The 26,215-nt window shown below is 38.6% G+C and overlaps 1 protein-coding gene across 3 annotated transcripts; it reads right to left on the bottom strand.

Moving 5' to 3' along the window:
- Positions 1 to 2,606: 2,606 nt before the first annotated feature.
- On the bottom strand, positions 2,607 to 26,151 carry LOC102234841 (LIM domain-binding protein 1-A-like). Of its 3 annotated transcripts, none has more exons than XM_023327277.1 (12): positions 26,026 to 26,151; positions 22,247 to 22,347; positions 8,996 to 9,098; positions 8,629 to 8,673; positions 6,907 to 6,982; positions 6,302 to 6,404; positions 6,008 to 6,180; positions 5,800 to 5,922; positions 5,613 to 5,690; positions 5,390 to 5,513; positions 4,684 to 4,826; positions 2,607 to 2,995 (listed from the first exon to the last, which is right to left on the bottom strand). In XM_023327277.1, the coding sequence occupies exons 2-12, from the start codon at positions 22,272 to 22,274 to the stop codon at positions 2,942 to 2,944; spliced, it is 1,050 nt and encodes a 349-aa protein (XP_023183045.1). In that variant the 5' UTR covers positions 22,275 to 22,347; positions 26,026 to 26,151; the 3' UTR covers positions 2,607 to 2,941. The 3 variants fall into 3 exon arrangements, with proteins under 3 accessions (XP_023183045.1, XP_023183043.1, XP_023183044.1); XM_023327275.1 differs by lacking the exon at positions 2,607 to 2,995 and adding an exon at positions 3,002 to 3,835 and having other exon boundaries at positions 4,678 to 4,826; XM_023327276.1 differs by lacking the exons at positions 2,607 to 2,995; positions 22,247 to 22,347; positions 26,026 to 26,151 and adding exons at positions 3,002 to 3,835; positions 11,728 to 12,048 and having other exon boundaries at positions 4,678 to 4,826.
- Between the last annotated feature and the right edge of the window lie 64 nt (positions 26,152 to 26,215).

Genomic DNA, 26,215 nt, shown 5'->3' with positions numbered 1-26,215 from the left:
TCAATTAAAAATTATCTGGTGAAATTTTTAATGAGCAACTCTTTTATTACTGTTTTCAATAAATATAATTATAGCTAACTTTTTTTGTATGGGTTGTAGATATTTGCACAGTTTCCAACCATATAAGAAAAACAGATCTATGTAAAGATGACTGATGGTGTCATTCTATTGTAAAAATTAAATGGAAGATGTATGAAAAATCTCAAAATATGGCTAACCTCTTCATCTGCTAATATATCTACTTTCAAAAGTTCAGGTGTTTCTTCCATCAATTTAGTCAAAGCTCATCCCACAACTTTCTCCACCACTCCTCTGTGGGCTTTTATGGCTTCTTAGTACAGTATGTGACAAGATTGGTTTACTCACTATACTGTATAAGCAGTGGTGTCATAAATAACTTATTCTATTTCAAACACTACGTTTCTTTAATCCTCTAAATTGTTTGTATTCTGTTAACTAAAACTTCCTTGGAAAACCAAAAAATAATAATTTCAGGAGTAGTACTTTTTTTTTTTTCATTTTTCAAATGAGTACAACCGATATTCAGTGAAAATTCATCTTTATTGATAACATACAATAATTATTACTGACAGAAACCTGGCAAAGAAATATATAAAACCACCCCTGTGATGAGGTGCTACAAGAGTCAGCTACAGGTGCATTGCCATTTCTCTGCCTCACACACTTATATTTCCCATATTATGTCAACCTGTAAAGAGCACAGGGTGCTGGTAAGTCGACCCTGCGTTTGATTTTCATGTCCGCCTTCTGAACTGATACACCACAAATAAAAAGTAGCCTAGGAGGCACTGGGAGACAGTTGGAAAAAGGGTTTAAAACACGACAGCTTGTTGTGGATTTTGTACACGATGGTGGAGGAAACTCTTGTCCAGCTGCTCAGTCTGGTGCTTAGGGGGACCCCTGGTGGACGAATCGGAGTTTCACCGTTTCACTATGTGTGTACCTGCACACTGACCGCAACTTGAACTGCATCGATTTACCAACTACATAGGTGAATTTAACCCAAATTATTGATGTAGTTACAGGATTTAATAATAATAAAAATGTGTAAAACGTTTTCAATAAACTTGAGTCTTATTGAAAGCTGCACCACTGTGGCACAGAAAAACCGAAATACCTGTATTTATTTATAAGGATGTGACTTTCAGAGAGCAGAAACTTATGGCACGGCTATGACGTGTTTTTACAGAGAAACCAACTGCCTGACTCACTGGATTTATGTCAAACACTGCATCACTGTGATAAGCATTCTGACTCAGCAGCAGCACAAATTCCTCCAGATATAATCATGAGTATTGTACAGATGGGTTAAACCTGAACAGAACATCAGTACATAGAAAAATAAATAGTTTGCTAAAATGAAGGTAAAGTTATTTCATCAGTGATTGTACCATTAAAAATCATGTTTTTTAAAACAACTTACAGGGCTTTTTTCCATCTCTTTACATTAGATTGAGTTTCTCATAGTTCAAAGGAATACATAGAACTTTTACAGAAAGTACTACCTAAAAATATACAAGCACAGACACAAACATGAGGAGGAAAGCCAACAAAAATATTCAAAATAAAAACAGCGCAGTGTGTAAGAGTCTTTACATGGAGCTCCTTGGTCTGCAGCTTTCTTTGTTGTAATTTAAAAACATTGCTGGGAAGCTTAATACAAAAGTTTTCCTATTTTACAATCCAGTTAAAACTTGATTTTTAAAATATTCTGAGTAGCAAATTTGAGTTTTCTGTTACTATATTTTTCTGAAGAACCCCGCTCCCTTACCCTCCCGAAGAATAAGAGATTTAAGGACAAAATAGACAGTTTTGCAAGGATGGGACATTAGATGGAGATTTAGTGGGGAAACAAGTAACCGCAGTTCCGCTTTGGATTCGCATCAGATTAGCTGTAGAGCAGTAGTACAAACAATAAACTGTTTATTACTGAGGTCAGATAGCAGAGGTGGGAGAAAGTCATTATTCTGCCAGTCCCAAGTCAAGTCTAAAGCCAAGATGTTCAAGTTTCAGGTCAGATCTAAAATCTTAAACTTAGAACTTTCTTTAAGCCAGGAATCTGCTCAAATATTTAACTTAAAAAAGTAATCCTAATTTCTAAAGTGTGTTAGTATAATTTAACAGCTGTGTTTTCTTGTCACAACAAGCAGTTGAACATAAACTTACTAACCTTCCCCCCAAAAAATGTCCTCTAGGTGTTTTCACAGTAAATATTATTATTTGATTCAAGAAATGGCAAAAGAAATATGTTGAAAAACATACTTTTTGTATAAAACAAAATTTCAACCATTTTCAAGTTAAAAAAGCTTAAATCCAAATGAAGTCACAAGTCAATGGCGGTAAAGTCCAAATTGAGATTCTACTCTTGCGATTTCCTTAAGTCGTGTCTAAAGTAATTAAATGTTTGACTCAGGTCCACACCTCTGCCAGATGATGGATGACAAAAGCTTACAGAGTTATCATCACCACATTAAAAATTATCTAACAGCAATAATTATACATTAATATACTGAAAGTCTCAAATGTCTTACATTTCTTACATAAGCAGTAATAGAAAAAAAAAATACACGTCAATTTCATAAGAAAAATAGACTGCCGTTAATAGTGGAAAACAGTGCAAAGAAAATCCTGGGGTGTTACTGTTTGCTTGCCGTTTTTTTCAAATACTTTACATAAAAAAACAGATCTAAAATATAGAAAATAAAAACAACTTTGTGGAGTCTGGTGCTCTGGTCCAGACATGCTGCGTACCACCTCTCTCCAGTACCTCACTGTTTGGGGTCACAGATGTAGGCGAAAGTGTTTGTTGTTGCGTGGACTGGTCGGTCTGTCTGTCTGTGTGGGTGTGTGTGTGTGCGTGGATGTGGGCGTGTATGGGTGAATGTGTGAGTGTGTGTTAAGAGATTTTGCGTAGTGGTTCTCAACTCCGGTCCTCAAGCTCCGGCACTGTACAGGTTTTTGTTCCAACCAGGTCCTACAAAAACAAATAATTGAGTTTTTAAAAACTGAACGTTGAATTTTGACACTTTAAGTGCACATACTTGGATGTTTACAGCCTGCAAAAAGGTCAGGTTAAGGTAAAATTAAGGCTAAGCATTTTTCTTTCAGTGACAGTGAGATCAACAGAAACAATGAGGTGCGTCTTCAAGGGGAGGGAAAAAAAAACGCACAGCTGAGAGACCCGAGGTTGGAACAAAAACCCACCGACGTGACCGCAGCGGTGAGTACTCTGATGGGACACGTCAACATTGGCTCAGCTTTGTGGTGAGAGTGGAAGCGCAGGCGAACAACACCGTTACCATTCCTTTAAGAGGACTGACAACAGCCAACGCGACGGAGGGGACGAGGCTGAGCACCACTAATTATGTGCAACAATCTGCAGGAGATTCAGTTTTGCTTCAAGCGTCGGTCCACCAGCTTTAATTTCTCTCACTGACTCTGCTTTCCCAGCAATGGTACAGTTTTAAACATCAACTCAATAGAAGTGCTCGGTGCAGCCCTCCCTCAACCATCCTGCTATTGTCATGGCTGAGGCAAGGTTCCAGTAGTTTTTAAACTTAAAATTTTTACATCTGGCTTAGACTTCAGCAGTCTACTGGGATGACTGGGAGTTGTCATTCTTGCCCTCCTGACTGGGGGCTTTGCTGTTCCAGGGCGAGTGAGCCCCTAGTGCAGGCGAGCTGTTGAAACTGTCCTCATCGTCCAGGCCATTCGCCCCATCGTACTGCGTGTTCTCCAGTCGTGTGATCAGACGCTCGTCTTCGTCACCAAACTCCCCTCCCATCAGTGTGGGCTCTCCCACCATCATCACATCCTAAAGGGGACAGCAAGGGCCGGTACACATTATCCCCATAATACTGGGGGGGAGGGTACTCGCGCAATGAATGGCAGTACGACGACTTAATGGGAGTATTTTTCCCCATGTGGTCCAGGTGCAAACCAACTGGGTTAAATTTTTAGTCATTCAATCTGATTTTAATGAATGAAACGCATTATACATGCTACACAAGCCACATTTTACGGAAAAACAAAAACCTCTAAATTTTGAGCGATTAACCCATTACAGTTAAACTTAGCAGGGCAAGGTTTTGTTGGGGCATCTGTCTGGACTATTCCAAGAACCAGGGTTGACACAGCTGGGCATCCCTGATCCTTGAGTGCTGCATCACAGGGGGGGGTTCATTCCACCTCGGGTCTCATTTGCTCAATCAAGCAACCATGAAGGCAAAGACAGCTGTTATGTGTGAATCAGGCACTTTGATGAGCTTGGTTGTAGCCAACACCAAACCCAACTGTTCCAATGAAAAAAAATAAATAAATAAAAAAATCACAGCAAGGTTATTCAGCTACACGCCCCAAAAATACATTCTGCACTAATCATAAAGTGAGCTCTCATGTGCATCCTCGACATGAACTCTGCCACCAGAGGACCAGGGACTGCCCATTACTGGTACACATGAGAAGTCTAGCATGTCACTAATTAGGTTTAAGTTTGGGAAGAGTAAACTTATCCCTGAACCCTGTCTGAATCCAAACCACATTTAGACCGTCCTCACCTGCTGTTTGGTTTACGACACATCAAATTACTTTATAACCTCACTGCTCTTCTGCTTGTCACAATCAACTGTAGGTCAGTCAGGAAGTAGTAATGCTTACAGGTACCTGGCTGGAGAGTGAGAAACTGTTGGCCGGACTCTTCTTTTTGCTGTTGCTGTTGTTATTGCCGCCTCCGCCGGAGCTCACGTTGCTTCCGCCGGACACTTTCCTTTTCCGCCGCTTGTTTGGAGCTTGTCTTGCTGGCTCAGCTGCACACAGATTAGAGACGGTGCATTTAGTGGAATTAATGGTTTTCATATCTGCACCTCTGAAACTACAGTACCCAGTTAAAGTATTCACACCCCCTTAATGGTACAACTACAAACTTCAGCTAACTTTATTGGGATTTTATGCAACACATGATTGAAGTGGGTATAAAAGATTAACTGGATGGAGGAAATCTGAATGTCAATTTCAAGTCTTGCCACAGATTCTCAAGGGCCATACCTATTTGACCTGCCAACGGGCTGTTTATGAAGATGGACATTTGAGAACAAACGTCAGACAAATCTTTTTAAATAGAAGAGTATTACGCTGCTACCAAATTTGGATCAAGCTTAAATACGGTTTCATCATCTCTCTTCCACATCACAATTATGTACTGTGTTGTGCTAGTGTGCCACACAAAATAGAAAATATACATTTAGGCTTGTGATTGTATTCTGAGAAAATATGGAGTATGATAAGTTTTCAGAACATTGCATCATGGTATTGGTTGGTGAATACAGTATAGTTTAGGATGAACTGAGCCAAAGATGCACTCAGGGGTTACCTGGAGGCGCTACCATCCTTTGCCATTTCTGGAAAAGACAGGTTTTCAGACAGTCTCTTGGACTCAAACTGTAAGTCTTGTGTCTGGACATCAACTCCTGCATCGGCTCCAATATCACACATAACTTCAGGGAAATAAAAAGGCAACATATTTCAAATTTTACCTTAACACTCAAAGTGAGGAAAAGAAAAAGAATAGAAGGTTTAAAAGAAAGCTTTCTTACACGGAGGTAGTTGAGCGTCGAGTTGGACAGCCCACACCTGGTGATGTTTTTAGCTAGCTGATCAAGCATCTGAGGATCCTTAGCGGTTAAGATAAAAAAAAAAAAGTGAATAATAAAATAAAAGATGGAATGAAAACATTTTTAATGCATGCAAATTTCCATTAGTGTAATTTTATTTCATACTTACATGCATAGCCAAAATGCTCCTTGGCAAAACTTCTCTGTGTTGCCTGATGCTGAAGTGCCATGTCTTGATTCTCATCATGTCATCAAACATAAATTCTAGATACAGGCGACCCTCAACACACACCTAATCCACAGGAGAGACGGTCAGAGGAACTGGAGAAAATTAGCTTTTGATTAACCAAGTAGGAGAATAGAAAAAAAACATTTACCTGTGTAAACATGGGTTTGCCATTTTGAGTCACCATGGTGCATTGGTCACAGTCAAGAGACACAAAGTTACTGTGAAAAGACTCCTTTGGATGCTTCAAAACATAGAACAGCTCTGTTGCACCTCCCTCAAAAATACTTCTGAAGTATCGAGGAATCAACGTCCTGCCGATCGCTGTGAATAAATTGAGGGACAAAAGAAAAAAACAACATAAGAAAACATAGCAGAGAAACAAAAGAGAAAGAACGTCAAAGAAACAAAAAGTCCACATAACCAGCAGTAAAGTATCTCTCACTATATCGTTTGGGGCCGTCTTCCAGACAGAAAGTGACTGTGAGCATGGCGTCATCCTCAAAAAACTCTGTAGTGAAGGCATCCCACCAGAGATTGTCACAGTCCTGAAAGCAGAGGTAGATTAAACTTTAATCAATCTATCAGAAGTGGTTGGAGAAGGGAAAATGTACATTGTCTACAGAGAAAAGGAATACAGGAGAATATGTCTAAAACTAATTAAATTCACCAAAATCTTAAAAAGAACTTGAAACTCTTACAATGTGTCTTTGTTGTGCAACGTCCAAAAAACAAGCTTAGGAAAACACTTTAAATAAAGCATGTTTAAGTATATTAGACACTGATGGGCATTAAACTGTGGCTAAAATTCCAACAATGCTCAGATGAGCTTGTTGTCTCATCTACACTGAAAACATAAATGGTAAAGCAACTTCAAAAATTATGAAACAGACTACTGGTGCAAAGAATTAAAAATATCCAGTAATGTTTTTACTACCATGTACAGTATCTGATTGTGTAGGACTTTAGGAGTTCACCTTAGGTGAGGCAGAAAATGTCAATAAAAGCCTCAAAGAGTCCATTTTGATCTGAGCTAGAAACAGTACTCACCTCTGTCCAATTCTGTAATCTTTTGTTTAGCTCATATATCCGGTAATCTGTCTGGTTCCCATACGGTGTGGGTCTCCTGAAACAATAAGATGAGTCAAATGTCAAATGAGTAATTAATTAAAATAATTAACGAGCAATCATTTGTGGCACGGAACAGAAACTGTTTGAAACCCTAAAATATTACTCTGAATGGAGTTGATATCTAAACATAGGAATGTTTTGTATTTGCAAACAGTTAAATCAAATGTTATAATCATAGTGCTCACATTTAGGTAAAGAGCACCAAAGCTTAGGTGAAATATTAATTATAGCACAAATTTCCTCTCTTGGTGTTTGTTGAGGCCAGGAGAAGAAACCCTATCATCAAAATCATTTTTACTAATGAGATAAAGTGTTTATTTTCAGAGATACATATTTAAAACAATCTGATGCTCCAGGATTGTGTCTCATCAGCCAGTGTGAATTTAAATGGAAGCTGTCATGCAGCCGTTGACTTGCTCCATTGGGAGATATCTCACATGCTTTTATTAAAAGTGATTTTAATTCTTTTGAGCAAGAAAATGAGTGCAGGTGTTGTGAAATGTTCACGACTTCTTGATGTACAAAGCCTAGTTGTAAATTGAAACTTAACTTTGTCTCTTTCCCTTTAATGCACTAAAGTGTTCCAACTTCATTCAGTTTAGTGCAGTTATTCCTTTACCAAACATTCGGAGTGAATTGACAAATTTTAAAGAGTAAAACTAAAACTGTGACAAAAATATGATTAGAGTTTAACAGCTTTTTATCTTTACAAAAATAACTGTTTCCCCTCACTTTCGTGCATCCATGTGGGAATTGAGATCAGCACAGTTAATTAAAAATCAAACAGTCAGGCATTTTAACGTCTGTAGCAACATGCCTTGCTTCTGAAACATAACTTCTATGAAACAATGTGATGTTAGTGCTGCAGAGTTCTGATTTCACTGACGGCTCATTCTGGAATCTGAAGCAGCAACACTCCAGCATGAGGAGACATTCTCGGATTCAGCCTGGGCAGCATATTAGCAACATAACTAATGATATCAATGAACACTGTGGTGCTATCAGATTTAAATAACCCTAATTTTTACTCACTCAGAATATCCCTACCATGGTGACTTTTACAATCTCACTCACTAAGAATCAGTATAAGCCGTGGGGATTTCCTGAGGGAGTCTTCCCAAGGGATCAATAAAGTACAAGTCTAAGTCTAAGGATCAACATTAGGGAATATAAACCTTGAAATATAACACGTCAAGAATTGCTTCCAAGCCAAAGACGGATTATTTGAAATAATTATATTTCAAAAAATTGTGACAAACTATGACTTCTCATTTCATGTGTGTTCCATGACAGCATCAATAGATACAGATATACTTTGAACTATTACAACACATGCAGTTTAATCTGCTTGGTGTATGTAAGAACCCAAATTATGCATTGGGTTTATCTTAAGGAGAATCCTTTGTGTTTGTCTCTATGCAATGTGATACATTTATAGCCCTGCAATCTATTGCAAAGGACAAAAAAATTAACTGATCTTTTTTTTTTTTAAATACTTCATATTATCGCAAAAATGACCAAGTATTATTATTATTCCATTAGTAAAAATTACAATATTTTTAGTTTCAGTGCTTTGTTTAATGCCTAAACGTGCATTTAGACCAACTAGATGACCATATGTTCCAAGCTGAGCATGCTCACCCCATTCCAGGCTCCATGTATGACGGTGGGTACATAGGTGTAGGCCTAAGAATGTAGAAAAAAATTTCTTACAAATGCAGATCATTACAAAAAACTTAACTCTTTAAAAGTAAATGTTGTTAATCATATTTAAATTTTTAAGATGCAAGGATAGAAAACATATTAGTTATCGATTTGTATCTGTAAATAATTCAAAACATGATAGTAGAGAGTAAGACTAAATAAAAAAACTGAACAGGACACAAATGTACACTTATATAGATCAAGATAACCAATTAGTGAATCAAATTAAGCAAAACAAAAAGCAATAAAACCAGTGTATTGTTGTTTTAGAACCCTCTCCTTCAACGCTGAAACTGACACCTACCCCACATCTCTGTCCAGCATAGCGCCTGGGTGGAAGGGGGGAAAGCTGCCACCGTTGGGGGGTTCCTTAGGAGAGTACAGTTTGAATGATTTTGACGAACAGCCTGCACAGAAAAAAGGGGTGGGGGGAGGGAGCAGAGAATTAAAAAGGAGATTTAGATTACTTTGGATTTACTGCATTCAAATCACAGCATCAACTAAGTAATCTAATGTTGGATGATTTGGTTGCGATTTGCTCAAATGAAAGCATGCTGCAAAAACAATTTCCTGCCGCATTCATTACCTAATGCATCTTCAATCTACTAAATGGACAAGAAAACAAATCATCATGAGGGCATTTATTAGCCTTCGCACATCTGAGGCAAATAATCAGTCAAGTAGGCAGATGAAAGCAAAGGTGGCCTGGTTTGTTGTCATTTTTTTTATACCTTTTCATGAAGCCATCTGCATTAGATGTGTGATCCCAGAAGAAAACAATCTTTTTACTCTTTGTGTATGTGCGTGTGCATGACTCCCCCCTTAAGTTGCACAGAGTACCCATCCCCCTACTTCATATGCTGGCTGCTGTTAACCCTTTTCTCACCAAACAAACCAGCAATGTTCAAACAATGTTTTAAAAAAAATCTATTCTGCAGCTCTGCTTGAGATGCATCTGCACAAACGGCATGATCCAAAACTTCATGTAATCATGTTCAAACAAGAATATTTCATAAATAATCAGAGTACTGAACTGAAAAAGCAAGAGAGTATAAGCCCTGGAAATTTGACCCAGATTTGGTAAACATAGCTCTTTTTTCAGCTTTGTTTTTCCACAAATGCAAACAATATTTCTAATGCATAATGAATTTCATGTATGTGGTCCGGATTCTTTGCAGTCATAGATGTGACACTCCTAAAAGCTTGTTAAACGTGCGCGTTCTCTGTTAAAAATGTTGACACGTTACACTTTTCAGATCAAATATTCTCAGACAAGACACCTGAGGGCAGCACAATGTTCCTGTAATTCAATCTCTATACACAACAGTCTGTCACTGTCAGTTTGGCAAAAGAAAACAGGATCATACCTAATTAAAAACAGCAGGGGACACACACACAAACAACGCCAAAGAAAGGATGAAATATTACAGGAATTTCATTTCAATATTTTCTCATCAGTTTTTCTGCAGTTATAAAAGGGACCTGTAGGGAGACTACTCCCCCAAAAGGTGATTGCAATACGCACATTAAAGTGGGTAAAAAGGGAAGCCAATCCCTTGAACAAATAGGACCCCTCCTTCATTTGCTTTCAACCTCTTCCTCCTTTCTTCAGCAAATCCGAGAGTCAAGGCAGGTCATTCTCCACTCCCTATTATGATAAGGGCTAAACCTGCAGTGGGGAACTCAACAATGGCAGTATATGGTTTACATATGACCTTTTCACCTGCTCCCCAAGAATCCTGTTCATTAGTCCCAGACTGCATTCAGTCCTACATTTAAACTCTTTGTTTCAACAAAGTAAATTTACGTATATCATAAAAGCACAGCAGTTGGTAAAAAAAAAAAACTGTCATCTTTTGAAATCTTTAAAGTAAACATAGATGATCATATACATATGCTTTGATGCATACATTCAAATGACCTTGTTGCTAATTTTTCTATTCAAAACTTACTTTCCCAATCATAACTTGCAGAACATCCATCTGTTTTGCTTTGTGTGATAAAAAAAAAAGACTAAATTAGTCATAATATGAACTGGAAGGTCAAACCAAATAGAAGAAAAGAAAAATAAATAAAAATAAGTAAGAAAGGCTAATGGGTGCACCTTTGGTAAGCATGGAATTTAATAGCTTACAAAAATAAAAACAAATCACTTTACTAAAACCTAAAAAATATATATCATATAAATAGGCAAAAACCACAAATGCTTTATTAAAGAGGCAGGTCCAAATAACCAGCTAATGTTAAAGTAATACGAGTTGAAGGTAAATAACCGCAGCCTTTAAACAGCTTTCATCTTATGGGAGCTGTAAAGGTATCTCAGGCAGTAATTTAGTCCACCTAAACTACTTTACTGTAAAAAAAAACACTAGCTTTAAATCACCTATCCACCTCCAAAAAACATTAAATCTAAAAAAACGACCCATTTACAGCTATTCAATGCATCAAAAGACAAATGTTCACAGATTTTCAAAGTCATCCCTAACGCAAATTAAAGCAAGAAAAAAAACACTAAGTCGTAGTAACCAGGTTGTTAGTGTTATATATATATAACTCCTTCAAACATATGAGAAGTGCTGAGGCGCTCCAGATCTCACAGAGGTTAACTCCACATAAAAAGACCTTGGTGTAATTTAGTCCGCCCAAACTCCTTCACTGCAAACAATAGAGCTGCATCCAGGATGGCCCTCAGCCAATAAAACATCAATGTGCAAACACTCTTCAGCATACTTTCACAGCAGGTCAGAGGAGTCGTGTTATACCTCTGTGAGTAATAATGCACCGTATGCATTTAAGAGTGTGGCAGCATCCAGTTTACCTGTCGGGACCAGGCGTGGACCAACTCCTGGGCCGTCCTCATTAACGGTAACCGTTTAAAGACGGATGCCATTGCTAAGCTATTAACCTACTAGCTAAATGACCACCATAACCACCGTCCGCCTTTAAGTTCTTATTGCCAACCAGCGTCCTGTTTCAGTGTTTCTTTGTTAACACAGGCTTGCAACTGAATACGTATAGCTAAAAGTTTTTAGCTACCTGCAGAGAAAGGTTCAGAAAAAGTCGGCGTCGTTCAACGCCTCGGCTCGGTGTTTCTTGCCAGCTAGCCTCGCTGCTAGCCGGAGCGGCAGGATGGAGGAAGCTCCAGCGTTTACCGTGGATAATTTACTCTCAAGGTCCAAAAGGCGGCGGCCATGTGACAGAAAAAAAAGCCTCCCGCTACTTCCACCGATTTCAACCGACCTGCAATAATAGAATACCTACGTTTTAGCAGACATTAGCTAGGAGGACCGTGATACCTATGCTTGTATTACTACAGGACCCCTTTGTTCCTGCAGCCGAGACGCGAACAAACGAAGACCCCGCCTCCAGGCTCCTCCGCCCATCCCGACTCACAGAGCCGGACAAAAACAGGCCTCCCTCCCTCACTCCCTCACTGGGCCCCCAATTTGTTTTGTCTGGAACTCATCAGTGCACCAATGGCCTCCAGCATGGAACAAGGTGGGTGCCCATTGAGAGGAACAATCATTTTCCCACAACGCAATTTATCTTATATTAAAGAAGAAGGAAAATGTTAAGAAATATGCACTCTTATGCTGTGTATACTGTGTCTTTCAAAAGACTATTCACACCGCTTTTAAATTGCCAATGATGCTATAATAAATCATCAGTTTGTTCCATATGTAATGTGACATTCATCCATTACAATTCAAATTGAGTTTTTAAAAATCTGGAAAAAGTTAGATGAATAATCACTTCTTTAAGTGCATAATTAATTGAAAAACCTTTTGTTTCAATTTTAGCATTCACTATTCTTTCATTGCACCTTCACATTGTAATATTTGTCCAGTCAACTTTGTAAAATTCTCCAAATCTATTGTGAGTACATCTCTTATCCTCACCCTTCTTCATCTGCCAGATTTTCTATTGAATTTCGTTCTGGGCTTTGACTCAGCCATCCCAAAATGTTTCTAAAGTCATAATTTTTGTTAAATTGGATGTATTTTTTGACTCACTGGGATAATGGGAATTCAAAATTCCTCTTCTGTATACTCGTTTGTTTTCTTCCTCTCCAGTTAGGAGAAAAAAATCATTGTCTTTGTAACAATGAACTTGATAATAAAACTAGTTTTTAAGTAATCTTCAGCTGACAACAAATTTTATGGCTCAAAATTCATTATTCAATCCACTTCAGTTAGAAACATTCGTTTCATTCCATCTGAAGAAAAGTAACCCCAGATCATGATGCTACCACCACCATGCTTTGCTATGGGCACTGTGCTCCGTGTAATAAGATTATAGATGATTGTTGTTGCATGTAGAATCAAATGGTAGCTTTGGAGGGTTGATTATACAGGATTTATGCACATTTGAAGGTAGAAATAGTTATGAACTGATTTATCAAATTTACATTCATTTACATCATAAAACCTTGCATTTTAACAGGAGTATGTGCACTTTTGAGAGCCACTGTAATTTTTAGATATTATATAGTAAGCAGGTAAGCAGATGAATGTGTTTCAGAGTCTTTCCTTGTCCAAAGTGCTACACATTTCATCTTATTCATTTTACAAATAGAATTAACAATGTAAACTAATTAAGCAAAGCAAAAAAGGACAAATAATGATTAAAATAATTTTTAAAAATCTACATTAACAGTAACTGAAAAGGCTTGGTCTCATTTGGGATTTAAATCATGATCTAAGGACATTTAGGACAAGCGTGTCTGTTGATCTGAGATTTCTCAGGATTATATAGATATGAACATGAAATGTATGATTCATTTAGTGCCTTTAAATAAATTCTGGAATGGGAAGCCAATACAAAAGGGTTAAGACCTCCTGGCTTAATGTGGATATGATCATTTAAAATCAGAAATTTCATTTTATTCAAAACTTTATACCTAAAATTGTGTGCCTATTAGCTGAGGTTTTTTTAAGTTTTAATCTAATATTATCTTATTAGCTTGATTATAATAGTTCTCCATAAAATAATGTGAACAATAAACAAACACAAGATCTATAGGCTTTTTTCCCATTAAATTTGCCAAATTTAGCATTTACCACAGACAAATAATTGTTTGAATTATGTCCTACAGAGCTGTATGAGATAATATCTTAATCACAAAAAGTCTCTCTGGTCTAAACTTCATAATGAGTAAAAAAAGATTCTTCATAAGTTCAGAATCTCTCTCAAAGTCATTTAGGTTGATTAAAATGTTCCATTCAGAAAATCTATGTAATTCCAGCCAACTTTTCAAATGCTTTCTTATTTGGACTGCAGCTCTAAGCCTGTCTTAGCCTTAAAGTTATGTGATCTGCAGCCTCACTTTCAGTCAATATCCACTCTTGTGTTTACAAGCAATATATCTGAAGGATAGAAAACCTTTTGTGGTCTCAGGGTGCATTTAAAGCTCATTTGTTGAGGCTTTCACTTTAGCTGCCACTCAGTTTGTGGAACTCAATAAGCCTGGAATGCAGCAGAGTGAAGAAGTGCATTTGACCTACAGCTATTCTCACTGTATAAATCTCACACCAGGCACAGAACAAAAACATAAAATTAAAGTGTGAATTTAGATTTAATATTCCATCAAACAGAAAAGCACAAGTACAGCGTCTTAGACAATTATTCATACCGCTGCAACTTTCTCAGTTTCTATTCTGTTATGACGGTAAGTTTTATTTTATTATATTGGGTTTGTAGTGCTAACACAAAGCATTGTGTGGGTCTAAAGTTAGCATACTTTTTCACTAGCTTTTTAGTGAACACTAAAAAGTTCCGTTCATACATGGTTAAGTATGTATGAAATTTGTATTTCTGCTAATAGAAATTAAAGTAGGAAGGGTGTGTTTATATATGTATTAACCCCTCTTTACTCTGATACCTTTAAGTGCAATCCAGTGCAAGGAAAATGGCTTAAACCATCATAAAAGGTCTAATTAGAGGTCAGCTGTGTGTAATTTAATCTCAGTATAAATGCAGCTTTTTTGTTATGATCTCAGAGGTTTGTTAGAGAACATTATAAGGCAGACAGCATCATGAATACCAATACTGCAGGCAGGTCAGGGATAAAGTCTGGAAACATTTTAAGCAGGATTACATTGTTAAATATTCTACGCACAACTTGTGGAGCCCTTTTCAATTATCTGAAAATGGAAAGAGTGCAGCACAACCAAAAAGCGACAATTGTCCACTTACAGTCAGAGATATGGCGACCATTACTCAGACAAGCAGCCAAAAAGCTGGTAACTCTAGAGGAGCTGCAGTGATCCACAGCTCAGATGGAACAATTTGTCAACTGAAAAACTGTCAGCAGCAACCATGTGATGGACACAGCAAGAAAGAAGAAGGTGCTCTGGTCAGATGAGACAAAAATTGACCTTTTTGACCAACATTATATATCTGAAGGAAGCTAACACTGGACCTCCCCCTGAGCACATGCTAATGCTTTTCTTCAGGTAGGTTGCTTATTTATGACGGGAATTCAGGTAACATAATTTGGAAGAAAATCTGTAGCAGCCTGAAAAAAACAGGACTGGAACTGTGGCTCACTTTCCAGCAAGACAACTCTAAACAATAAGAGCTTCCGCTGAATGGTTTGAATGAAAGCATGTTCAGGCAGTTAAATGCCATATCTGCATCGTGTTCTAAATCCGACTGAAAGACCTCAAAAGGGAATCAACTTAAAGTACAAAATGTTCAGGAATAGAACACTAAATCATTGATAAGTGTTTGCTTCCCTGGCCTGCTGATGAACTGAGATAATGTACTTACTGCAGTAAAAGAAAACCGAAAAAGCCCAAAGGACAAGTCACCAATAATAATAAATAAATAAATAAAGGAACATTTTTAAGAGGCACACGAAATTGTCTCCAAATACTATATTTGCTGCAATTTGTTCAAATTAAGGAAAAATGACATGACTACTCTGAACCACTGGTTCTATAACAAGTGCCTGTATTACATGTAGTTAATCATTAATCTTAATTGCCTTCAATAGAAAATGCAGCTGTTTTTCTTTTTTATTCAGAAAAGGTTTAATCTGTCAATTATAATAGTCATACATTAAACATAAATTAATATTAAAAACACAAGTGCATTTAGCTAGCCCCAACTGTTAAGCTTTTTGAACATAGCACAATTTTAGGTCTGCACAGAATCATAATACTTAAATGATGTAATGAGTCTACTGGAGAATGGCGAAGTGGGGGGTAGAAAATAGATGAATGGATGGATGACATATTTTCTCATTTGTTTCCTCAGATTATGTTTAACTGGCTGGTTTTTGTGTAGAGAGCGGTGAAAGTGCAGCATCTCCCTCTGCTGGCCAGTGCTGAGAATGTTTCAGTGTGTCTTCAGAGCAGAATCTGTCTACAATACCTTTTGCCTGGATGGTTATTACATTTCCTTGTGTTTGGTCTTACATTTTAGTTCTGGGCTTAAATATTTACAATTGAAATAAGGCCTCCTGAATTATACAATTACAGAGGAGCAAATCTCTACCAAATTAAGAAGTTAAATGAGCAGTGAAATGGACTAATTAATTTTAGATCCAACAAGATGTTTGAAACAAAATCAGAAATAATTTAAAAACAGTCAGAGTCACCTTTATTATATACATAGATTTCCTGATAAGACTAGGTCTGGGAAAAAGAGCTGACTGCCTATTTTAGGCTTTGGAAACTGGTCTGGTACCACACAAGGTCTTATGTATCCTCCTGTATTTATAGAATATAGACTCAAAAAAAAAGCATGGCCATATAATTTTATGTAGAGCTGAGATGCATTTCATTCAGGCCTACTTACAACATGTTTCTTATGCAAAGCAATAACTGTCTTAAATAATAATGTATAAAATAACTCATTTATTATTAGGTTTATCAATGAATCTCTAGCTTAATTTGAAAATTGTTCAACTGGATTAAGACATCTATCATATACACTACCATGGATTCAACCTGCCTGGAAAACCAAAATACTCAGGCAAGTCCTTCCTTTCACAAATTCACGGAGCAATAGTGAAGCTTTTTGTGCTGAACAGGATGTTCAAAATCCTGTTGCTGCTGTTTTAGACACCACAGCGTAGGCACAAACCTGACAGGGAAACTGTTGTGACAACTGACTGGTAGTGATAGCAACAAGGCAGCACTAACGCAGCACTGCGCTCCGAGGATGCAACTGTGGGCTGACAGAAAGAAGCTCAGCAGCCTGAAAGCAGGATAAATCGAAGCATGATAAATAAAAATGTGGTAAATCGAATAGTGCTTCAGATGACCCCAAATATGAGTAAAGATAAGATGTGAAGGTTTTTGTAAATAAGGATCTCAGGTGTACGACGTTGTTATATTTGAGTAGTTTTTTTTTTATTAATTTGCAGTGTTTATGTCTGTCTTATTATCATGACTTGATAATTAAAGAAAAATATAATATTGCTTTTGCTTAGCGAAAGATTATATTAATCGATACAAAAATTTTATATTATGACCTACATAATCATTGCCCCCTATGTGTTCACTGCTGGTGAACTCAGCAGATTTCACTGTTGTCCGGTACACTGTCCATTAGTTTCCCTGAACAGAAAGCAGAGTGGAAGGAAAAACTATGGTTACAAAAAAAATGTGCTGAAGTTCAGATAAATCCGCAAAACAATGCCATAATTTTGACAAAGTCTAGACTGTTGCTGTGTGCTTCTCAGTCCTCTTTACCGATGGAAGTAAAGTTTGTATTTTGTTTGGAAACCAGTGTCCCAGAGTGGAGACACATATCATCCAAAGAAATTTAAGATCATTTTTCTCTGCTGGCAAGGTTTATGGAGGTGCTATTTTAAGTTTTTATGTGAACTTGGCATGCTAATTAAACTTAAATTTAATAACCATGATAGCACGACTGAACTGACCAGCGAAAGGGACTGACCAAAACTCCATGAAGAATATATTGAGTATTGTCAAGAAGAAGAAGATGGAGACATGAGAGCCAGTTGTGCAGAAAAGCTGAAAGCAGCAATTAAACCAAGCCGGGCTTCTTAACACCTCTGCAGAGGAGCCAAAGGCTCATCACCTCCATGGTGCACTGTGTTGATGCAGCAATTCATTATTTTCAGTGGCCAAACATTTTTGTATAAAATATATGTTTTTCTTTGGTCTTAAGAACCATTACATTTAAAAATAATTAATATGGGTTTTTGTAAAATGAGCAGAAATAAATGCTTGAATTACATCACTCTGTAATTAATCAATATGGATGTAATTTGTAAAATAAATTAATGAACTTTTCTATTCTGATGTATATTGATGTTTTTAGATATCAGTGTTGGAATGTTGACAACATCATAAGACAATATAATTATGCATTTTCTTTGCAACTTGATTCCTACTTTTAAACTGAGTAACAAAGAAGCAGATTTTTGTGATTATATCCTGTGGCTCTAGATGTAAATACTCTTCATTGCTTAAATAATAACAAAGGATAATTTATTGTCCAAATGCTTCAGATGTAATCTATTTTATGTTTGTAGGAGCATTCTCTGATCTTATTGTCACACAGCAACAGGTTTCATATAAACCTTCATTATTTCAAAGTAACAACATCATCAACAAGTGTACAGTGTGCCATTTGCTATGAGCAAAGTTTATTTTTTAGATTTTTGGCTGCTTATTGCTTTGAGCCCACTCTCTTGCAACCGCAGAGACACAAGTGTCTCTTTTTGTTTTCAGTCTCAGCAGCATCATCCTCTGTAGTCTGGTTCCAAACATGCCGTCATGTTTTCACCGCTCTGCAGATCTCTTACAGAATACACTTTGTGCTTTGATCCAAATCTCTCCTTCTCAGGCATTTATTTTTCTCCCCTTCCTCTCAGCTGCTGAGGCCCATGGCAGCTTTCTTTTGCCATCCTGTCAGCCCAAAGCAGATGTGACATCACCGCAGCTCGGCACCACTCCGCAACCCCCCCTCTCTGATTCCCCAGCATCTCTTTCTCCCACGCATTCCTTCTTTCTCTCTGCCTCTGCACACACAGCCATTTTGATCTAACAAACAAAATCTGTGGGCTCGGAGAAAAGGCCACGGAGGGAATGGGAAAAAGTGAGAACAGCAGAGGGAACGGCCGAGAGACTCAAGCGTTTTAGTGCAGCAAAGATAAGGCTGAGGCTGTGGTGGAGTTGTTGTGTAACAGTAATAAAAAAAAGAGAGAGAAAAGTGCTTGCTGTTTGACTGCCATCTTGCTTTAAGTCACTTTTTTTCCAATTGTGGACACTGTGACTTTCTGCATGAGGTAACGCTGCTGTTCCTGCAGAAAGGCAACAAGGGAAGCAAGAGTCAAAGACGACGAGATGAGAGAGGGAGGGGGTGGAGGGTCATAGAGGGAAAGAGAGGGAAAGAGAGAGTGGTGAGCAGAGGGGAACGCATGCTTGAGTCAGGCTGTTGTGAGGTGGGGGTATCTTCAGCTTGGAGGCAATCTATTTTTACCATTTAGCCAGAACAAAGGATGTGATTGGCTCCTCTGTGTTAGGACGAATCTTCTTCATGCATGGAGCAAAGCCCGAAAAGGGCTGATTCACAGCTAAATCCCAGCAACAGCAGAATGCCACAGGGTTGCAGAAGAACAAGACAGACAGGAGCAGCCTGTTATTTATTAGAACATGTGCAAAACTCCTCTGTTGCATCATGTGAAATTCTCACCCAATAAGCGAAGAAGGATCACTTCATGAAATAGAAAGTTTAGCTTTAACTTGAATTTGTTTGTGCCATAAAAGTACTCTAGAAGCATTTCGGGAGATCTTCCATCTACTCTGCCATGAAAATGCAAAGTATGCAAACATGATGATTTGCAGCTCGTGCCAAAGAAGGAAGAGGGAGACTGAAGCATGCGAGCTTATCTATGAGATCTACCAGCCTAAACTTGTCCTAGCAGGCTGCTCACAGAAGTGTGTGTCTGTGTGTGAGACTGCAGGCACATGCTTATTTGCATGGAAGGATTTGTAGCTTGCAAGTCTTTGACTGATGGCAGGTCTTTCTGCTGCACTTTGTTCTTTTATATACATCCCTCAAAAACACATGGATGTGATTAAAAGTTGCTGCTCCACAGTAAAGTCTGGCAGTGAAAGAAGACTGAGATACTAGGAAAACTACAGAAGGCAGCGAGAAAGCTGGATGGGAGGGAGGAAAGGGAACAAGTCAAGCAAAGACCTAATACACTGCCTGATGGGCTATTGTTAATGAATCGAGGCAGCCACATTCAAATTATTCTGAAGCTCTAATTCAATCTGCCTTCTCTGATTTTCCCAGGAGCAGATGCTATAGTTTAATTTCTGTCTAATACTCACTCCCTCGTGCCACAAAGTCCGTCCCCTGCTCCCACTTTTTCCACAAACAAAGCAGTGATCTCCCACAAAATAGAAGACAAATTGAGAGCAAGGAAAAAAATAATAGCAAACATTTATGCATACTATGCCATTTGCTTTTTAAAATAGGCCAAAACTATTTGTTTGCCAAATAGAGACATCCAGAAAGAAACATTGTAGAGAGTTTCCTTCTGTATGTGATGCAAACCGAGTGTGGGAACACCATCCAAGCAAGATTTAGAGTAATTTTTGCAAATATCAATTTTTAATCTCAGATGTCAACATTAATTACTGTAGAGAAACATTAAACACACAGAAAGGTAAAGTGCAAAGTCACACTCAAAAATAAGTAGCTTAGCTTAAAGCAAATTCAGCTCTTTTTTAATCTTAAGCACCCTCATTAATTGTTAAAACTCGCCAAGGGAGAGCGGCTTAAATGTATTTCACAGCCCGTGAGTTAGTAGAGTCTCATTCAGGTGTAACCAGGCATTGGTAGGTTAGACCGATAAGATTTATCAAGCTGTTAAAAGGATACGATTTTAAAACGGCAAAAACAAACAGGAAAATGTCATACTGTCTATACAGATTAAAGTCCTTTTAATGAGATGATGGAGAAGGTGCAAGTTGTCTTTAGTTGTATGTAGTATATCTTTCGATCATTGGACATTCATGTACATCTTCTTTTATCCCTGTTGAAGGTTGACCAGTCCTTAGCTTTATTTATCCAATAAAATACATTGAAAAGGTCCCATCCAATTTTTGCCAAAATAAAGATATTAAAGGTCAGCCTTGGTATTTTAGTTTCTTCTGCCCAACCAACATTCAACCATAATTAGACATTGATCGACATCTTTGTGAAGATATATTTTCACCTTTCTCTTTTATTCTCATGTTGTTTAGAAGGAAGGGAAGAACAACTTTTCTTCTATTCATCTAGTCAACTAATTTTGCTCCATTGTCTTGAAAGTTAGAGATTGGATCTGGAAAGGATGTTACACCCGGGTTTAGCACAAGCTATTGCAAGTCAAAACGCCAGTGGGATTTCCTAATTCTAATCCACCATTACCTGATAACATTGTATTCTGTTCTACTTTATGCATTCAAATATTAAAAATAAAGTTGGAGCTTGATGAACAGCTTTGAGTTCAGAGTTCAAAATGGCTGCTGCTCATATAAAATAGGATTGCTATGTGCTTCGGCGCCAGCTGTAAGCCGATAACAACATCTGTTTCTATCTTTTCTGCATTCAAACACCAAGGCAACATGTCTATACCTATGTATTGCTTCCCCCCAATCTCCAAAAAGTCTTGCTTCAGAGGCATGTTGTTGTTTTCTGTACCAGGAAATTTGACTTCACACACACAAGTGATGTAGCCCTTCCCCACCAGTTGCTGTGAATTGTCAGTCATTAAGCTGAAAGAATTTGACTATTTCTCCCTTGAGAAATACTCAAATTTCTCGAGGGAGAGAAATTTGACTATCTAAATTTCTTATTGTCATACAGACAGTATTTGTCTGTATGAAAAACTATTACCTGACAGTAATGGTGAAAAAACTGATGTAGCATCACCCTGCTCTCTTATAAAAACTCCTGTAAGCGGCATATCTGTAAAGCGGCAGGCTGCAGGCTAGTTTCCTGAGCAGATTGTAAGACTGATATATACCTGCTAAATCAACTATAAGACTCAAAGTGACTCTATAAAGAGCAAACAAATGAGAATTTTAAAATATTATAGAGAGTATTATTTGGACTTTAATAATATAACAAACAGTTGGAGAGCAATGACTATTCATCAGCCTCTACCACTTTGAAATAACTAAGAAACAGGCCTGCAGGCTTTATCTTTCCAGGCCTGCACTGGAAAGATAAAGCTGCAAAAATGAGTAAAAACTGCCAGCAAATGAAGTACCTATCGATATTTCAGTTTCTCTGTCTGTGGTAAAACTCTGAGCCATTGATCTGCTGCACAGCAAGCCAGCGTGACTGAGAGGCTCTGCTGAACAACTCAATCCCACAGTGTGGCAGCTTCAGTTTTTAACCTTGTGTTAAAAAGTCTGGCATTGGTTTCACCGACACATACACACACAAACACCCAGAAGTCACACAGCTTGGTGCTGGCTCCAGGGGGCTTTGCAGCACTTTTTGCATAAGTCTTTTTTTTTTCTGACAACACTGCTGAGCGCAGAGACAGAGGAGGAAGGAAAGAGTGAGCACTCACCGGGACAAGCACAGCCTCCAACAGACATCTTCTCACATGTTGGGCTCCTCTCTGAACGAAACAGCTGCACTCAGTCCACACGCCGCTCGCATGGGCTAACTCTGAGGAAAACAGCACAGACATAGAGGGGAGGAGAGATAAGAGGGAGTGGTGAAAAAGCAGGCCATGTACAACACAACCACACTCCTCTCTCTCTGTCAGAGGCAGGAAGTTGGCAGCAGTGCTCAAGCTGCATCATTAATAGACATATTGCAACATGAGTGGGAGGGAAAACCAGAGAGCAGTGAAACAGGAAGAAAGAGTCTAGGCAGTGTATGAGACTAGAGGAGGGAATGTGGATCAGAGTGAGGGCGAATGCACGTTTGAAATGGAGAATGCAGGAGGGAGGCAATTAGGGCAAAAGAGACGAAAGAGGGAAAAATGCAAAAGGCGTGAGTGCATGTGTGGCAGTGATGCATCATCTATTTTTGCCCTGTGCTGCTGTGGGAGATAAACATACTCAGTAGGAGCCCAGAGGCAGAGGGTAATTACTGCCAAACAAACACACACATGAACGCGCCCGCATACACACTCTGTGCCTCATGTATGACAGATTCTCATCTCTCTTTCCGAATCCCGCTCCATCTTTTTGTTTTTCTGCTGCAGAGAGAACGCTGGTGTTAATCACTACAGACAGGATCGATTAAAAATGCAAAGGCCTCCTAGAGCGCAGGGACACTGGAGACCCATGGGAGGCACGGAGGACGTGTACATGCAGCATGCACGTGTGCAGGCCCAACAAAACTGCAGGCACGCAGCCTGGCTTGGCTTCAGATGTCACCCCAATTATTTTGATTATTATTTTTTTGTACTTTTATTTCTCTTCGTTAAATCTCTGTACTTTGTTGCTTAATCTCTGCAGGCTTTATTTTGTTCACGTTGTCCACCTCTCTGGTTTTGCTTGTGTCCGCCCCATAAATTCTATTCACAAAGCCCATATTTTTACAGTTTCACACACACAAGCACACCCTCACAACTTACTTCCAGAAGTTTAATACCTTTGTTGTTGTCGGGATCTCGACAGATGACTACAGACAGTTTCATTAACTAATATATCACAGTGTCACTTTTCTAAACCTAAAAACACCTGAAACTTTACCCATTTCTCAAACTTCAGAGTATTTATGTTATTGGCCAACACAAAGTAGAGCCTAACTATAAAGTTCAAGAGTCTGGAAAGTATTACATGCATTTGTGTTCAACCCTCCTGAGTCAGTATTTTATAAATCCACCTCTAGCAGTAATCACAGCTGTAAGTCTTTTGGGTTACGTCCCCAATAGCTTGGCACACTACAGATTAGGATTTTGGACCACTCTGCAAAACAGCGAAGGCTCTGTTAGACTCAATGGAGAGAGTTTCTAAGCAAAAACTTTCAAGTCATGGCTCAAACTGGTTGGTTGTAGCGTATAAAACCTAATGACTCAGAGAAAGGAACGTCAACCATCCGAATTTTTCCATTGGATGAGTCTCAAATTCTGGGGTCTTCAAGTTTAGCTGTTTTTCTCTTTATTTCTCCAGTCTTTCTTGAGCAGTTTTCTTAAGTATCCACCCTGGCACACTCACTCTTAATGTTCTAACAAAACATTGGATTGGAGCGAAGGCCAGAATCAATTGCACTTCACTTTTTTCCATTTTTTCCTGCATGAAGTCACTGGTCTTTACAAATACGACAAGGCCTTTCAGCTCAGACATAATGAAAAACTCCTGATAGCTAAATGTCTCTTCACCACGTTCGATCTGTGCTGTGTGTAGTTGTGCAACGCACAACAGACATCAGCAAACATTCAGATTCAGATTGGATTTAGTTTTGGTAAATTTGCAACATTACAAAGACAAAGGAAACAAAATGAAACACAATTTTGCAAACCAACAATTTATCAAAAAAGGAATTTCCTGAAGCCAGGGCTTACACTTTCCTACCACAACATAAACAATGGAGTCAGAGCTGCTCTGGTGGTCAGTGTATGCAGTAACAATTTCTGCTGCAATGTACTTCCATTTAAAAAAAATATTTTTGTAACAATATATCAACATTTCTGAAAAATATTATAGTAGATATAGTGTTCTGGTACTCTTTGTCAAGCACCGTGGCAAAAAGTGAAAGGAAAACACTGTGTGGAAATGACATAAAATAAATATTTTCACCTTGTACAAAGGAAAATGTTAAAGATTTTTAGGTATAATTGCATAACGTTTATGCACTCTAGGTAACAGCTCATGTTATTTGTGTAATCTGTTGTTTAACTGAATTACAGCAAATGTCTAAGACCACAGTATGGTGAAGAAGTATTTATACCCCTAAACATTTTCACTTTTTGCCACTTCTTGACCCACAAACCTCAGAATATGTCTTGAGTATATTATATGATAGGAAAACACAAAGTAAACATTAATTTTCAAGTAGGTTTGTGCTTTAGCTAGGCCATTCCAACCCTCTGATTTAAACCCGTCTGTGGTGGTCAATGCTACTTATTGTAGGGCTGGAAGGTGATACTTTGGCATCGTCTTGAGTCTTTTGCAGCCTATGATATGGTTTTCCCATTCCATTGAATGGCAGCAACTTCCCTGTCTTCCCTCCCACAAGACAATGCTGGCACCACCATGTTGCCAAATCTCAGCACAAACACCCCTCCTCACCTCGACTGACCCCCACGCACTCTCCTGGTAGAAGCTCAGTTTAACAAACTTAAGATCCTTGTTTTCTGTCTGCCATCTAATTCCCTTACAGAAGACAAATAAACGTGTCTCTGTCAAAATCAAAGCTGACAGGCACATTCCCCATACTCCGTCGCACTGACAGAGACATCACAGTTAAGTGTCTGACACCATGTCAGACACTTCTGTCAGGACCAAGATACAATGAGCAACCCTCTGGGCCCCCCTTTTTTCTCCTGTTTTTATTTCCCCTTCGCAGACAGCGATCTTGTTGTCCCTTTGGTCTTTCTCGCTCTCTCTCTGTGTGTGCTCATCTCTCTCATATGTTTTGTTTTCCTGTGATGCTTGTAAAGCTGCCACGACTGTAGTTTAACATTAACAGATCTCGCTACTGCAAACTCTGAACAGTAGAATAAATAAAGGGCGAGGAGAAAAGGGGACATTTCCACTGCTGCCTGTAAAAGAAATAAAAGATGTAGTGTGTGGGAAGTAATGGTAAAGGGGTATTATGACCCATTTCAAAAGATTTGAGTTGAGGACTAAACTGCCCTGTTAGACACACTCTTTCTAAGCTCTCTTCAAGGTGCAGAGATTGCCACTCTGTCTACACGTCCTCACATTGCTCGGAAAGCTCTCAGAGAAAATAATCAAGCCTGCCCCCCCCCCCCCCCCCCCCCCCATCCCTCTTTCCCTGCATTCGAATCCCTCTCGCCGCTGTGGGAACACGTAATAGCAGCAGCTCAATAACAATATGTGACACACAGCAAAGTGCTTGCACACAAGCTCATTGACTGAGGCACACATCTGCTCCCACCACGTTGTTTTACATCAAACACTTGTTTTTGTGCACCAACGGTCTACAATTTTTTGATAAATCCCACCAAAATACCCAAAACACTCCTGGTGCTTCTTGATATCTCTGCCACAGATGGTTTCTCCTCATGCTTTTTTTTTTTTTTACATGTCCTACACCTCTTTGCTTTCTCTCTTTCTTTCTTTCTTTCTTTCTTTCTTTCTTTCTTACCCCCCACGCTCTCTCTTTCAGACACAAACACACTTAAATATCCTTCCTGTCAGTGCTTACCTTTGTCTTCTCCTCTCTTCTCCTCTCCCTCACTTGCTTGATGAAAGTCCTCTCAGGTCACCAACGCAGCAGGTCCAGTCGAGAGAGACGGAGTGCTGTGATAACCAGGTGCAGATAGCAAACACAAATGGAGAGACGCTGGTGGTGGTGGTTGAGGGGGATCTGGCAGTGTGCAAAGTGGATGATGAGA

This window comes from Xiphophorus maculatus, chromosome 22 (assembly GCF_002775205.1).
Source record: "Xiphophorus maculatus strain JP 163 A chromosome 22, X_maculatus-5.0-male, whole genome shotgun sequence".
Classification (NCBI taxonomy): domain Eukaryota; kingdom Metazoa; phylum Chordata; class Actinopteri; order Cyprinodontiformes; family Poeciliidae; genus Xiphophorus; species Xiphophorus maculatus.
Note: the sequence above shows the minus strand (reverse complement) of the source record. Positions and strands in the feature narration are given on the sequence as shown.

Coding starts and splice junctions, on each gene's coding strand:
- LOC102234841 (XM_023327275.1), bottom strand. CDS start 22,274: ATGTCTGTTGGAGGCTGTGCTTGTCCCG. Junction 5,514..5,612: donor CGACGCTCAACTACCTCCGT/GTAAGAAAGCTT, acceptor ATTTCCCTGAAG/TTATGTGTGATATTGGAGCC. Junction 4,827..5,389: donor AAGGATGGTAGCGCCTCCAG/GTAACCCCTGAG, acceptor ATCTGTGTGCAG/CTGAGCCAGCAAGACAAGCT.